The following is a 15570-nucleotide window of genomic DNA, read 5'->3' as shown; positions in this document are numbered from 1 at the left end:
TACCCTAAATAACAGAACTTACATGTCAACGGTGTGCCATTTACATTGCATTTCGTTACTACAATTCCAGCACTCTGATACTCTCATATTCCAAGTACGGATAACGATATGTAAACATTACAAAAATACATCTGTTCAGCACTTTTATAAAGGTTAGGTATTCAGGAACGAATTCAGGAACGAATGCTAAAAAAATATTTTGATAATTGAAGAAGATTGCCGGACAGAAAAGCTCTAATATTTCTTAGAAAACGTGTCCAGTGGTATAGATGTAATTGAAACATATTGTAAATTCAACATTTTGTACAATGACACACTAGTTTAGGTTAGTTTACCAGTTAGTACTTGAAAGGCTTTTCCTACAAAGCCTTTAAATACGCCCGCACAGCAATGAAACCCTCTCGGTGTTAATTATTAAGTCATGGTCTTTAAGCACCCCAATAGACAGCCGTGCTGTAGAAGATTACTACCTAGTTCCTTAGACATGATCATGACCTCCTCAACTTTCCGAAGCCCCAGGCCAGAAGTAAAGGTTCATTGAGAGGTTACAGCCATAAATTCATTATGAATTCATCGTAGACGTGGGTACATCTTTTTCAAATCTCAAAGTTCATGAATAGAAGGCTGTCTTCACCATTTACATTGGCTATTTGATTGCCCCACATATTTGGGTTCCGGAATGCCCCGCACATCGTCCTAGTCAGCTCTTGACCGGACATCATTAGTCAATGACATCTGTCTGCATTTTAGGCCATTTCTGGTGGCTTCTTCAACACTTATATGCACAGGGACCCTCCCGCATCACTGTACACAACACATCACCAATGAAACGCCTTCTTGACTCAATGATTGACAGAGGGTGGTTACACTGATGAACTTAAACAAATATGGACGGCTCAAAGGCTTAAACACCCGCTGGCCGGTATAGCTCAGAACCCACCGTCTACGGCTCTCTGGTACGAACGTCCCGGTTCTGACAGCCAGTTCTCCTCCAGGCCTGTTCGAAGCTCACACCAGGAAAGCATGGCCACTCAGGTGTCACGAAAGACCGTTGTAACCACTTCCGAAGGCGCGCTACAAACTCTCAGCGACGCCAGGATGACCCGCGCAAGCGAGAAGAAAGAGCTCGGCATCCTCAACGACCGCTTCGCTACCTACATCGACAGGGTGCGAGCCCTGAACGAGAGCAACGCCACCCTGGAGATTCAGCTGCAGGCCGCCCAGGTCAAAGCCGCCCCCGTCGACAAGGCAAAGTTCGAAGAAATGCTGAAGGAGCTGCGGACTAAGGTGGACGAGCTGTCGAAGGAGAAGGCCCAGGTGGAGGTGGAGAGGAACAGCTGGCAGACACAGGCGGAGGAGTGGCAGGGAAAGTACGTTATATCATTACTTTCAAATTCATTACTTTCAATTAACTACGCATTTCTTGGCATTTCAAGGTTTCATTGGTATGACGTTGGTTGGTTGATTGGTTGGTTGGTTGGTCGGTCGGTTGGTTGGTTGGTTGGTTGGTTGGTTGGCTTGCTAATCGGTGGGTCGGTCGGTCTGTTGGTCAGTCGGTCGGTTATTAACGTTACTAAGCATGGTCCACGTGTTTTGTTATAGGTGCGAGGACCAGATATCAGTGCGCTCAGAGCTGAAGGCTGACATTGAGAAGCACAAGATGGTAAGTTTTTTCTCCTTTCTACGTCAGATTTGTCTAATCCTTGATTACTTAATTGGAATATTATGCAACGTAGAAGTATGACTGAAAAGACAACAAAACGCACAAAGCGTAAAAAGTTCGTTTTAAAAAAAAAATGAAATTCGTTGAGCGCTGAGGTCGCATAGAGCGCGCGGCGAGAGCGCCGTCCTCGAGGAATGGGGTATAAAGAACGTTTTACTTTACCACCTTAAAATAATCCATACTTTTTTAGGAACTGGAAATCATCACAGCGGCGCGTGCGGGCTTTGAGAGCAGGCTGGCGGTCGCACAGGAAGAGATTGAGTTTGTGAGGAAGACTCACTCGGAGGTAAGCTAGTCTGTCTGTATGTCATTTAGTTGCAAGTAAAGCCATATATTGACTCGATTATATGGATGCCATCCTCCGGCAACCCCAAAACTCATGACGCGAGTGTGTGAATAAAAAAGTTTAGCAAAAAAAGTTGCCTTCATTCTTCATTAAAACTGGTCAGGAAGATTGAACAAATGACTAAACACACAGAGTATGGTATACCATACAATAGATTTTCTGTTCTTTCACATCTTGTTTTTTTTTAAATTTGGACTTGACTTTGTCTTTCTACGACATTAGTATCATTTCCTAATTATCTTTTGCAATTTACGGGCACAAGATCGGTGAAATGATAAGATTGTAACCCGGAACTTCATGGACTCTGGGCCCAACACCCTGCCGTTACGCCACACGAACGCTTTATGAATATGGGCACATTTTACAGGAGATGACAGTTCTGCAGGAAGAGTTGGCTCTGACTGTGACTAAGATAGAGTCTCAGCAGCCGGTGATGACTGGACCAGATCTCAGCGACACCCTGAAGGAGATCCGTGAACAGTACGAGACGATCGGACAGGCGAACAAGCAAGATGCCGAAGCCAAGTACAAGGAGAAGGTAAGAAAATATGGGGCTAATCCAGAACGCTTGTGCTTAAGAAATATCCTCTTTTCAGGAGACAGCTTTGTAGTTGTAGAAATACCAAGAAGATCTGAAAAACGACGCTGGGAGTAGCGTGTAGACATGCAAAGGTTTAGGTAGGGCAAGTCGTAATCTAATGTGCAACATTCATGCAGTATGACCAGCCACAAAGCGGACCTACGAAGCTGATGTCTTATGTCCAAGGCCAGTTACACAAGGCAAATGATGCCGGAATCAGTGTTTGATAATATAATGAAGTCTTCAACCCGTATTCTGAAATAGCCAATGTTTATACTAGTTTTTACCATATATAACCATATGATAGTATATGATTAGCTTCACCAATGGAACTAATGATATGTGATTACTTGTCTTTGCTGCTATATGTGACAGTTTGCGGAGATAGCCCTGCTACGGGAGAAAGACAGCGAGGCTCTAGCAGCCGCCAGGACAGAAGTGGCTGAATTCCAAAAGAAGCTCAGCACCATAAGGGCCGAGTCCGAGGCAATCAGGAGCAAGGTGAGTGTGTGATGCTGTCAACATGAGTGTTGTGAGGTAGCCTGTGGACTTTTCAACATTTTTTTGGACATAAACAGTCATACTTCCTTCTACAAGACCTCTGATCTCCGAACACACGTGGGCACAAACTATTTCTGTTGTGTATTTAGTATATCTATAAAAGTGATCAAATGTCTCAACCATGTTTAAACTAGATTATAAGACTGATTACATTGTACTCAAACTAGCATTGTGTAAACTGCCATTGGGTATATATTTCTGCCTGTCCCTAAACTGTTGACTCTCCAATATCTGCTTTGCTGCCTAAGAGTTCGTGTAATGTTCTGTATCATTTACCAATATATTATGTTGTATTCCTGACAGAACGGTGCTTTAGAAGACAGCCTAAAGCTGACAGAGACCCGTATGCTGAAGGAGGTTGAAGGATACAGGCAGTCCATCGGGAAACGGGAGGCGCAGATCGAGAAGATGAAGCTGGAGATGGCCCAGAATCTCACCAACTACCAGGAGCTGATGAACGTCAAACTGGCGCTGGACATTGAAATAGCAGCTTACAGGAAGCTGTTGGAAGGGGAGGAGATGAGGTAAACAGGCAACTCTATGAGGCCACAACAAGTAATTTTCATGGATGACATCAACTTCAAATTGAATGCTAAAACAGAAAAGGATGGCGAGGAAAACAAGATGGCGAAAAAGAAGGTGGCCAAATTAGACACCATAATCACTGTAAAACGAATTGAATAGACAAATATGGTATAACAACCAACAGGTCTTTTATTCCTGTATTCAATAAAGTGAAACTTCTAGAATTACAATTAAGGCTACAACACGACATATTTCCCATTTTGGAAAGACATATTGACGATCTCTGAATGGGATTCTTTTTCAAAATCAGGCGAAAATTGATGAGCGCGCTGATATCATCCATGTACTTGCTGTGACCTGATGCTTGATACATTTATTTTCTGTGGAATAGACAAGCCCCAAAGCTCTGCCTAACCATGTCAAAACATAACATGCAAATTGAAGTAAAACTGTTACTTCCAGTTGCTTCAAGCTGAAAAAACGTTAACCAACAACTCTCTTATTGCTGCCTACATGAAACTGTAAGAGAAAAAAAAACATAGCACTCGTGGCTGTACATTTGTACCAATATTCCATTTGTTTTTATTTTCTTTATCTTGACTTCTTATCTGCACGAAGTTCATATCTCTGCTTCGATTGGTAATTTGTCGACCGATTTTAATGGGGGGGGGGGGGGGGGTGGTGGTTGTGCAGATTAAAAAAAGTGTATGATTTTAACCTTTTCACCAAAAACTGACATACGCAAATAATGACCTGACCAAAGCAACTTTGCTCGTGAGTGTCACAGTGAACTTTAGTACGAGAAATCAGTCTACAATTAACCACTTATAATGTTTATTTCTCTTGATTTGTCCCACAGGTTGTTTTGACAAGCCCAGATTCCCCAGCCGGACCAGGCGGCACAGCAGGCACAGCAGGCACCTGGTAACGACGGCATGTGAGAATGTTACGACGCAAAAGATGATTTCATAGCAAGCTTCTGATATAGTCCCGTGGTATTAAAATCATAGATCTTCATTTTACGTTTGTCTGTCAACAGTGCATGTTTAGACGGATGCCAGTGTTAATCCAGTACAATAGAGACTGAAGCAAAAACTACTCGATCACGATAAAAAGAAGACAACGTGCTTTTGAGTGTAGTTGCTTATACACTACAATAATACTTTGTTTGACTCGCCCACAAACTGTTGAATTTGGAAGTTAAACAGTCAAACAAGTAAAGTATTAGACTTATCTCCAAGCAGATATATATCGATGATGCTTAGTTTTGCGCGTTTTTACTTCAAGTGGTTATGAGAAGCGGCTGGGTAAACAAAGAACTACGGGGTGAATGATAGACGTGCCACGTGTATGTCACGTTAGCACATCTCGGCACTCTCGCTCTGACACTTATGTAGTATTTGTAATTGATTTCAGCTAATATAAAAGCAACGAACGTAATAAAATAAATAAAATTGAACTGAATGTCTGAATGGTCCATCATTCGTGTTAGCTTTCACAAAACGTACTAGATTCTGTGTCCTCTGCTCTGTAACAAAAGACCACACAGACAAATATATAGATGTAGATTTTGAAAAGGAAGATGTGTATAAGACTCATTTATTAATGTACTGTCTTCTTACTAAACAATGACAGGAAATATGAACTGATGCCCGAGACTTGAAGTGATTCGATCTTTTCCACTTTATTCTGCATTTTCATCATCAGATAAATGTAGACATCTACATGTATAAGCTGTAGCCTCTCAGCCAACAATGACGTCATTAGGCATGTCTATATCCACGACCATCGGTCCGTCTCCAGGTGTCAGGGAGAAGGTCTTGGTGGCCGCCACCTGGCCGTGGAACTTGACTTTGATCTCGTAGTTTCCATGGAAACCGCGGAAGTCGAACTCCTGCCCAGCTGGCGTCGTGGTGCCGTGATGCAGGGACAGGTTGGTGCGCCAGTCGGTGAAGACCAGCTGCCGCCAGCGGCGACCGGCCTCGTTGAGCTGTACCGACAAAGATTCAGAGCACGATAAGTAAAGCCCTAAGATCAAGGAAAAGCATGTATTACATAAGCTGTACTCGAGTATACGTAGCCGTGCGTTAATACGAGAAAATTTCCAGATACATTGACATACATAATATGGCAACTATCCTTACCATGTAGAGAGCGTAACGTTTCGACCCAAAGGCAGTTAATGCTAAGAATGTGTTGCTCACTGTTATCGCGTCTATTGAGTCCTAAGAGTGGCTGCTCTGTAACTGTAATCTTTAATTGTTCTGTAAACATTTTGACATTATGATGACATCAAGGATATCTTAGATATATTGTTTTTTAAGTTATATTCACTGGCAATAGAAGTTTTAGGTTCGCCAAAATTCGCACTGCCAAAGGAGGACCACATGTGACATTTGAATGTTTATGACGACATCAATGATATGTTGGATACATAAATTTGTACAGAACCTCAACGTTATCTCCACTGGCAATTGCAGTTAAAGGATCGCCAAAATTCGCAATGCCAAAGGAGGACCACAGAAGGATTCCTTCTACGGCCGGGTGGCTGAAGGCGACCCGCAAGGCGTCCTCGTAACCCGTCGCCCTCTCCAACTCGTCTAGCTCGGCTACGGTCATCTCCGTTACCTAGATGGGCAGGTCGGCAGTGGCCAAAAGGTCCAAGCGACTCTGTAAAGGAAAAAAATTGAGTCTTGTAAACTCAGTTTATGATCTCAAATGTGTACATTAATCATCTTAGATGATAAATTGTATTTGCTGTATATTTGGAAGATAAATTGTCACGTCAATATGAAAATACCTAAAAGGCAATCGTTGGTGTATATGTTGATAAGTATTGGTGCTTCTCTAAATCCATTGCAAGGTCAAGGAAAATTTTAAAAGGTTATGACATCGAAACAGTACCTTGAAAAGGACGGGATCAGGGCGGCTTTTGAAGTGTCCCTGAGCTCCGATCGCGTCGACTGGAGCTCCGTTAGCGAGGAACTCCTCCGCTTGCTGCACGTACGCCTGTGGAAAACACAATGATGACCATCGTTTATCTCTTGCATGCATACTTAGGCTTTACAATTTCTTTTAAATGTATATACATATATTATATATATATATAAGATTACACATGATCTGTGCAAGGTACTGGGACTCAACTACTAAGAAGCTGGTTACACAACTTCCTGTGTAACTTTAAAACGATTATCAAATGTATAGAAAAAGCAGAATTTTAAAATAAACCATGTTTACTCGTATTTTTCGATGCTACGTATCAAGGAGCAGACGGATGGATGCAACATAGTATTGATTTTTTCCGTCGCCATGTCTATGCAAATATGCTGTGATAAAAGTATTCAATCGTTGCCAGAAAAGGATGACTTTGATTATTAGACAACGTTGCAGACTAGATCCACTGACCTGTGTCATAGCACCACTGTTGATGACACCGTAGTCGTTCAAGAAGAGTTTGACACCAGGGTCCTTCTCCTTCACCTTCTGGAACATGTCGTACCGGATCTGCGGGTTTCCCGTTTTCTCCACGAAGAAGTTTCCGTGCAGCATCTCGTTGTTGATGTCCCAATGTTACAACCTGGCACAGCGTGAGGAAAGAAAATATTGCCCACAAATCGATTATTATAATACTTTATAATGAGCTTTGAGGCAAATTCTCAAGTGTCTGATCTTGATGCTAGATTTGAGAAGATGGTTGCAAAAGTTTCGTTTCTTCAAAATACAATGTGTGAAATAGCACCAGAACGTCTTAGTTTATCCGGATCCCGTCTTCCTAAAATAGATTAAGACCTTTGATTAAGACTGATGTACAATGCAGTGTTTTCGAAGCTGAGGTTGGTTGGGAAGATGGTGCCCTTTTTATCAAATCGTGAAGATTATGACAAATTTTCGGGAGTAGGGTTTTCTGTTAAGTGTTCTCAGAAGGTTGAGTTAGTTCAATAATGCTTGTGTGTGGTAGGCTTCCTTCTATCTAGGGGGGTGAGGATATCACTATCTAGGTATCATGGCCCTGGACCACGTCTTGTGTGGCTTGTAAATCCTGACCTTGCATGGCAAGTCCCGTTCATATTAAGGACATATGCAGGTAGAATGGTTCTGGGGCTTTATGATACTTGTGTGTATTGTGAAATGATTCAAATAAAAGGGTTTACCTCCCAGCATACCGACCCACGACGTCATCAACCCGTTTCCAGCACTTCTGCTCCAGCTCTGACCCGGAGTACGCCGGCAGCCAGGTGGGGACTTGGGTGTCCCCGGTTCCCCAGAACACATTGTGCCCGCGAATCGGTATCCTGGTCAGGCAATGGTTGAAAAAAAAAAGGTCAGCAAAAGCAACGGTAAAAAAGTGTACCATAATACCATATACTTATCGAACCATCAGCACGCCTTCTGACGCACAAGGTTTACAGTCTGATCTTGATGCACTAACAGATTGGCAAAATCGTTGGCTTATGCCGTTCAATCCCTCTAAATGCCACATCCTCCATATCACCCGTAAAAAGCACCCCATTCTAACCCAGTACTCCCTCTGTGGAGAAGCCCTCACCGGTGTCAAGTCCCACCCCTATCTTGGAGTACAACTGTCCGACGATCTGCGGTGGGACACCCATATCAACTACGCCACTAGCAAAGCCGGTAGGGTACTAGGGGTCATTCGGCGCAACTTGACCCATTATCCATCAAGAGTCAATGCCACTTGTTACAAAGCGCTGGTGCGGCCCCACTTGGAATATAATGCCATCGTCTGGGACCCGTATACCACCAAAGGAATACAGGCGGTGGAGGCCGTCCAGCGCAGGGCCGCCCGAGTGACTCTGAATGACCACCGGCGGACTAGCAGCGTGACACAAATGCTCAATGACCTGCAGTGGCCCCTTCTCTCTGAAAGGAGGAGGAACGCCCGCCTCACTTTTCTCTATAAACTAGTCAATAACTACATTAATATAAACACAGACAATCTTCTGAAACCAGCTCAGGGGCGCACCCGGGGTAGCCACACTCTAAAATTCCAAACAATCAACGCTCTAACAGACTCATTTAAATATTCTTTTTTCCCTCGCACCATACCAGAGTGGAACGCCCTGCCTGGCGCGGTTGTTACGACTCCCACCGTTGAGTCTTTCCGCGCCAGGCTGGAGGCCTGCCCGCCTTAGCCCGGGACCTCCTCCCCCCCCTACTTTGCCCCTTGCGGGGTTATCTGGGGGCCCAATAAGTTGAAGTTTGTGGAACCTACCACATCAACAATTCCCCCTTCTCCATTATGCAAACTTACATAGATCCTCATCAGGTAAATGTGCCATGTGCTTTTCCATTCTCTGTGAAGTGATATTATTATTAATGTTTTGGCAATATCTTTGTTATAACTTTTCTTGAAAATGATAAAAAATGATAAAGGACTGACCCACAGCTGTAGTGTTTAGTATCTACATGTAGGATAAGCCCCATGTGCAGAGACCTACATATACATGATGTTGTTACCCATGAAATGGGGTGTTTCAGCCTCCTGGCCAGAACAATACAGCCAGCAGCAGGTATGCTAACCAGTTGGAATAAATACAGCTATTATGCACAATAGAGCCTAGGCCAAGGTTTCACGCATAGCGCATGCAATTTGAGTACGTGTATTGTGAATAACTGTAATCTCCAAGCAGATATGCGAGGTCGTAACATTTTCTGACTTGTAAGTTGTATGTACTTGGTTTTCTGACAGTCTTTACCCAAAAAAGCCGAGCCGGTTGAAGTTGAAGTACCAGTGCCCGTAGGGGGTGTAGCCCCTTAAAGCCATAAATTTGTCCCGGTGGAGAAGGGAACCTCTCGGTGCTCTCACGATTACCTTATGGTGTCTATTTGTTACCAGGTCCCGGGGTTATTTAAACTCGGAGTTTACGAAAATAATCCCGACCACTAGGGGTTACGCCCGATTGTGCCAAAAACAGCCCGTTAATTATTCGCGGCGTGGCCCTTTTTTCCAATTGTGACCGTAGCAATAAGCAAGTTTTCAAAAAATGGAAAAGTAAGTAGTGAACTTACTCTCAAGTTTTTTTGTAACGCCAACGGTGATCTTAATTGCTATAAGTTCGTTAAGATTTCACATTGTAAGAATGTATACGCAAAGATATGCTATTGTTTACACGAGTACATATCCATGCCACTATAGTATAGGATTACAACTCACCCTCGACTTTCAAGCAGTGCGATCGTTGGATCTGCCCAGTCGAACGTCAACTGTCCCTAAGACGAAACAAAGAATCAATATGAACAGCTAGTTAATATGTCATATTTTGCATGACAATCGAGTTGATATAACTTGAGTGTTGTCATTATAGCTTCAGCAAAACTTCAGAAGTGATGATATCATTTGCATCTTCGTGATCGGAACTATTTATCACATCCACACTTTTTACAGGTATCTTGCTTACAATAGTGTTCACACCTTCTAATGAATTCAGCTCGAAAAACAAGCCCTGGCCGGAGTAAATGCGTGCAAGCACCTACATATGATAAGGAATAACATACTTCAATCCTTTCATTTTGCTTCCATTTGAGCTGGTTGGCCAGAACGGCCCACTCGAAGTTGTTGAAGAAGAAGTCTGTATAGTGACTGTTGCTTGGCATCTGCTTGGCGTGGACGACCGACCCGAAGGCAAAGTGGGACCGGGTCTGAGCTACCTGCCAAGCAAATATACAAAACAAACTTTCTCATTAATTATCTTTGCCGAGTACTATAGTACTCGGGGTAGATTATGTTTTCGGTTGAGCCAGCTGTTTGGTGGGTCTGTATGTATGTCAAGAGCATAACTCAAGAAACCTTTGATGAATCTTTATGATTTTTGCTAGGTGTGTATTGGTTGTGCAAAGGAAGGTCAAGTTCAAAAATGGTTTACCTTGCGTTTTTCAACAGTACTGCAGCAGACTTTTAATTTTTGTGCGTTTGTATGTAGGCGAAAAAAATGACGGAAACGTTGATGGATCTTTATGATATTTTGCAGGTGTGTAGATGTTGTGGTAACAGAGATCAAGTTCAAAAATGGTTCTCCTGGCATTTTCCGTCGGTACTGCAGTGGGCTTTGTGTGGATGTGTATTTTCTTGTGGACAACATAAGCTGTTGATGGATCTGTATGATATTTAGTGGATGGGTAGGGTTTACGGAAAGGAAGGTCAAGTTCGATAATGGGCCTTCTAGCAAGTACCTAAGGTACTGCAGCGGAGCTTCAAAATTTAGTGGCATATTTTCTGAAAGTGCTATGGTTTTGATATTTGTGTGGTAGATAGTTCATGCCACAAGAAGTAAGTTCTGTAAGTTTGGGCCCCCTAGCGGCTTGTTTAGAACTGCAGTGGGTGTTTTTGTTTTGACATTCGAACACGTATTACTTGAGAAGGGGTGAGAAGATTGTCGTGAAGTTTTGTATGTAGAGAGCTTAGATGGTGCTTTACACAATCGATGTCTAATTATAGAAAACAGGAGCTAATCTGCATGATTAGTAAGAATAATTGTAAATCCTTTACATCCCATAACGGGGCGTGTGACAGTATTCCCGAAACAGGCCAGCAGAAGGCCTTGCCTAGAAGTGTAAATAAAGAGATGGTGTACATAAATAAACAAATGGGGCAGTCTCACTACAATTCAAACAGATGTGTGGGTCCGGTTTTTTTTAAAGTGTTCAGTTTCTGCATTTTTTTCAAACACACGGTTGGAGACATAACCGAAAGGGAACAAAATAGAAAGCCTTACAAAACACCTAAAAACATGTGAATAACCAGCCGGACCAACTCCTCTGCTCAGAGAGTACACTGCTAGGTATTACCTAGCACCGTATGGAAAAGTAACATGTACTATGTCTTGCAAAATGTGTACGATATGGAATAAAGATTTATTCTATTCATATATATTGACTGTACCATCTAATTATAACTTTAAATTTTTTTGATGACCAGTTATAACATATATCAGCACACTATACACATATACTAGTTCTGTACCACCAAATGAGTTTTATCCCTATCTAGACTGGACTCATCCCCCCCCCCCCCCATCATAACTTTCAAACGGTATGGTGTATGATCAAGTTTGCAGGGGTTGATAAGCATGTAAATATTAATCACTCTCCACAATAAGCCTTGATTATTTGGCGAAGATAATGTGTTCGTGGATCTCTAGTTCTAATTGGTTTGCATAATAATAATTTGATCATATCAATAATCACGATCTGCATACGAAAAAAACATGACGATCCGTCAACCACTTCTTGATTAATTCTATTCTCTTTCAAATTTTTCAGTTTTAAAAAAAGCCGGGGGGGGGGGGTGCTCTACATCTACACCAATTCCTCTTGGCCCAAAGAGCTATCTACCACTCAAAAATCACGACAAGGGCATATCCAGAACACCAGATATCAAAGCCGACATTTCCGCAGCAGTATCTTAATACGTCACTAGGGCCCCCCTATCTTTAGTAGTTTCTTGGTCTCATCACCTACATGCCAAATATTAAACAATCCATCCAGACCTTCTTGAGTCATGCTGTTTACACACACATGTACACAGGCTACAAAAAAAAACCAAAAAAAAAAACATAACCTTCTTGACGTTATAACACAAGTTTCTACATCCATCTTACGGCGCTTCAATAGAGACCACTTAATGTATCTTTGACACTTGTTTTTGAAGATGACTCTATTCATCGTAACTTACCTCTACTGTGATGTCATGCGCGTTCGGTGTGTTGATCCTACGATACAAAAAAATACCACAGTCAGCCAGGTTTTATCCACCATACTTTTTGCTGCTGCCTAAGCTTGCCATCTCATCAATTGGAATACAACATCCATTCAAATCTAGGCATAGAGTATCTAAGTGTTTAACCCTATCCAGACTAGGGGGGGGGGGGGCTAAAAGTTCCCGCGTCAACTTTGACATCGTATTACTGCCAAACGATGTATGCAAGGACTACCATGGTGACTTTTCCTTAAAAAAAATTGGCAGCAATTTTGTTATAATGGTTTTAAGTTTATCATTTTTCATGTTGCCCTGGCGACGGGTTTCTGACAGGCATTTTATGCAAAAATCACAATTTTTTTGAAAAAAAAGATATTTCTCAGGTTTTCTTGCACAACTACACTAGTTTTCATACATGTATAACATCATATGTAATTAGATGTAACTTTCATGATTTAATATTCATAATTTATGCTAATTTGATGACGTTATCAGTCAAAATCCAAGATGGCGGACTATATCACTATTTAAGGTACCAGCAGGCTTTTTCGCCATTAAAATCGTCAATACCTGACATTTTCTTTACCAGAAAAATTAAAATGAACATTTCTAGTCTATTTCAGTGTCGTTTGGAGTCATAAAGGATTTTCAAAAATTTCAAAATGCCCGATCCAAGATGCCGGATCCGTCATATTGCCGTCAACGTACTTACCATTAACGTCGTATGCCTTTGCATCCCTTAAATCAAATGATACAAACTGTTTTGTTTAATACCTTTAGATATGACGGGAATTCACTACTTAGCCAATAAAATCACATCGATGACGTCGTAATTACGACATATAACGTCATAACGTCACCAAAATTACAGGAATTTATAAGACTTGACGTGACCATCACTCCCTGCAAATATGGCGATGATACATCATACCGTTCGGAAATTATGACGGGGGGGGGGGGCGAATGAGCAAGCCCCAATTAAGTCCCAATTAGCATTATTTGCACTTCATTACTTACATCTCTGTCCAAGCTACCTGCATACTAAATATGAAAATCTAACATTCCTCTGTTCAGTTATTCTCCTTAGAAGATTTTCACAATAACGCCCATGCAGTTCCAGAATAAGCTGCCAGGGGCCCAAACATTAACCACCTCTTCATTACATCACAAGCTATCTGACACAAACAATCAAGACCATAGGTCAAAAGATAGAAAAAGTTCTGCTGCAGTACCAAGGTCACTTACCAGGGGGCCCAAAATAGACCTTGAATTTTGGATTCTCAACACCCGCCCATATACCGAATATCATCGTAATTCCATCATATCAAGAGGTACTTGAGTTATGCTGCTTACAGTAGTCCGGAAACACACACAGACACACCCAAAACTACATCTCTAAATGTTTACAAAAATTTAGATAAGTTTACAAAAGTTTACAAATGTTTACAAAAGTTTACACAAGTTTACAAAAGTTTACGAATGTTAACGAAAGTTCAAAATGTTTACAAAAGTTTACAACTGTTTACACAAGTTTACAAAAGTTTACAAATGTTTACAAAAGTTTACAAAAGTTTACAAATGTTAACGAAAGTTTACAAAAGTTTACAAAAGTATACAAAAGTTTACAAATGTTTACAAAAGTTTACAAAAGTTTACAAAAGTTTACAAATGTTTACAAAAGTTTAAAAAAGTTTACATAAGTTTACAAAAGTTTACAAATGTTTACAAAAGTTTACGAAAGTTTACAAAAGTTTACAAAAGTTTACAAATGTTTACAAAAGTTTACAAAAGTTTACAAAAGTTTACAAAAGTTTACAAAAGTTTACAAATGTTTACAAAAGTTTACAAAAGTTTACAAATGTTTACAAAAGTTTACAAATGTTTACAAATGTTTACAAAAGTTTACAAAAGTTTACAAATGTTTACAACTGTTAACAACTGTTAACAACTGTTAACAACTGTTAACAACTGTTTACAAATGTTTACAAATGATGACAGGTCACCATTAATTGCATTGGATTCCTGAATTGCGCTGTGAAGTACAGCAAAATACCGTGCTATACAGCAACTATACAGTAAAATATCATAGTACAGTTAAAATTTTATGGTGACAATTTCAAGCGATTCGGTCTTCTGTCGGCGTGCACGTATATGTAAATTCTGCAGTTGGTGCACCATGCATTTCTTGGTGCCAACTTCACAACATGGTTGACAAACAGATGACAAACAGACAAAAAGACACGCTCAAAACTATATCTCCATTTTTCCTGGAGATAATGAGAATCGACGTTTGGATGTGCGTTTGCGACCTCCATCAGGAGAGTTCTGACTGGCTCACTTTGCACTATAGCTAGTGAACCAGTCAGCATATTGCCCTGATGAAGATGACAGACGGTTATCGAAACGTTTTATCTCTTGTTAGATATGTGGTTGTGAATAAAGAACTTTACCATTCAGTCATTCACCAACCCGATGAAAATATTCGCAAATGTGAACAAATCCTTGTCTACGTATGCCACCAGCTTCTGAATCTTGTCAAATATCAGTAAATAGGTTATGTATAATTTCTCATTTCTTCTCACCGGAGTTTGACGTCTCTCTTGCGGATCTGTTCTATCCGTGCGTCTGCCTCAGACCTCCAGTCGGTGATGGGAGACATGAACTCCTTTAAGGAAGCGTCGTCCACAAGGAAACGGATCTCGCTCGGAGGTCGCTCCAAGTTTATCCGGATGCTGCCCACGGTGTCGTCGAAATCTTTGATCAGGAGGGAGTCGTTAGAGCTGTACCACATCTTAAGGGTAATAACATGTTGCTCTTCTAGCCTTGTTAATAATAATAATACTATTGTTACATATGATAAGACTAAGTTATCTCCAAATGTCTGCCGCCCTTTAAGAGCGAGCTTAATAGTATATTTTACGCCCGTTTTACAAGAATTCCCAGAATTGCACAGGAATGTATGGAATCCGTCCGCCCGCCTGTCACTCTATACCTTCTTTAGCACGGTCTGGCATCCCAGCACGCAGGTCGATGACAGATGACCTACTTAAGTGGTTTCCGATTTCGTACTGGTGGGAGTGTGTCAGGGAGTTCTCAGGGTACCGAATCTAGTATTC

At 41.4% G+C, this 15570-nt stretch overlaps 3 protein-coding genes across 4 annotated transcripts; 1 reads left to right on the top strand and 2 right to left on the bottom strand.

Annotated features, from left to right (window-relative positions):
* The first annotated feature begins 927 nt into the window (after window positions 1-927).
* On the top strand, window positions 928-5199 carry LOC136427950 (non-neuronal cytoplasmic intermediate filament protein-like). 2 transcript variants are annotated; one of them, XM_066417181.1, is made up of 7 exons: window positions 928-1370; window positions 1603-1663; window positions 1914-2009; window positions 2437-2607; window positions 3025-3150; window positions 3514-3734; window positions 4595-5199. In XM_066417181.1, exons 1-7 carry the CDS (start codon window positions 1024-1026, stop codon window positions 4602-4604), a joined length of 1032 nt encoding a protein of 343 aa, XP_066273278.1. In that variant the 5' UTR covers window positions 928-1023; the 3' UTR covers window positions 4605-5199. The 2 variants fall into 2 exon arrangements, with proteins under 2 accessions (XP_066273278.1, XP_066273279.1); XM_066417182.1 differs by lacking the exon at window positions 4595-5199 and having other exon boundaries at window positions 3514-3738.
* Window positions 5200-5400: 201 nt separating this feature from the next.
* On the bottom strand, window positions 5401-6369 carry LOC136427949 (anti-sigma-I factor RsgI6-like). Its single transcript, XM_066417180.1, has 2 exons — window positions 6187-6369; window positions 5401-5725 (listed from the first exon to the last, which is right to left on the bottom strand). The coding sequence occupies exons 1-2, from the start codon at window positions 6352-6354 to the stop codon at window positions 5480-5482; spliced, it is 414 nt and encodes a 137-aa protein (XP_066273277.1). The 5' UTR covers window positions 6355-6369; the 3' UTR covers window positions 5401-5479.
* A 1516-nt stretch (window positions 6370-7885) lies between these two features.
* On the bottom strand, window positions 7886-15245 carry LOC136426920 (anti-sigma-I factor RsgI6-like). Its single transcript, XM_066415640.1, has 5 exons — window positions 15037-15245; window positions 12431-12467; window positions 10255-10407; window positions 9914-9969; window positions 7886-8030 (listed from the first exon to the last, which is right to left on the bottom strand). Exons 1-5 carry the CDS (start codon window positions 15243-15245, stop codon window positions 7886-7888), a joined length of 600 nt encoding a protein of 199 aa, XP_066271737.1.
* Window positions 15246-15570: the final 325 nt, after the last annotated feature.

Source organism: Branchiostoma lanceolatum, chromosome 2, assembly GCF_035083965.1.
Source record: "Branchiostoma lanceolatum isolate klBraLanc5 chromosome 2, klBraLanc5.hap2, whole genome shotgun sequence".
Lineage (NCBI taxonomy): Eukaryota > Metazoa > Chordata > Leptocardii > Amphioxiformes > Branchiostomatidae > Branchiostoma > Branchiostoma lanceolatum.
Note: the sequence above shows the minus strand (reverse complement) of the source record. Positions and strands in the feature narration are given on the sequence as shown.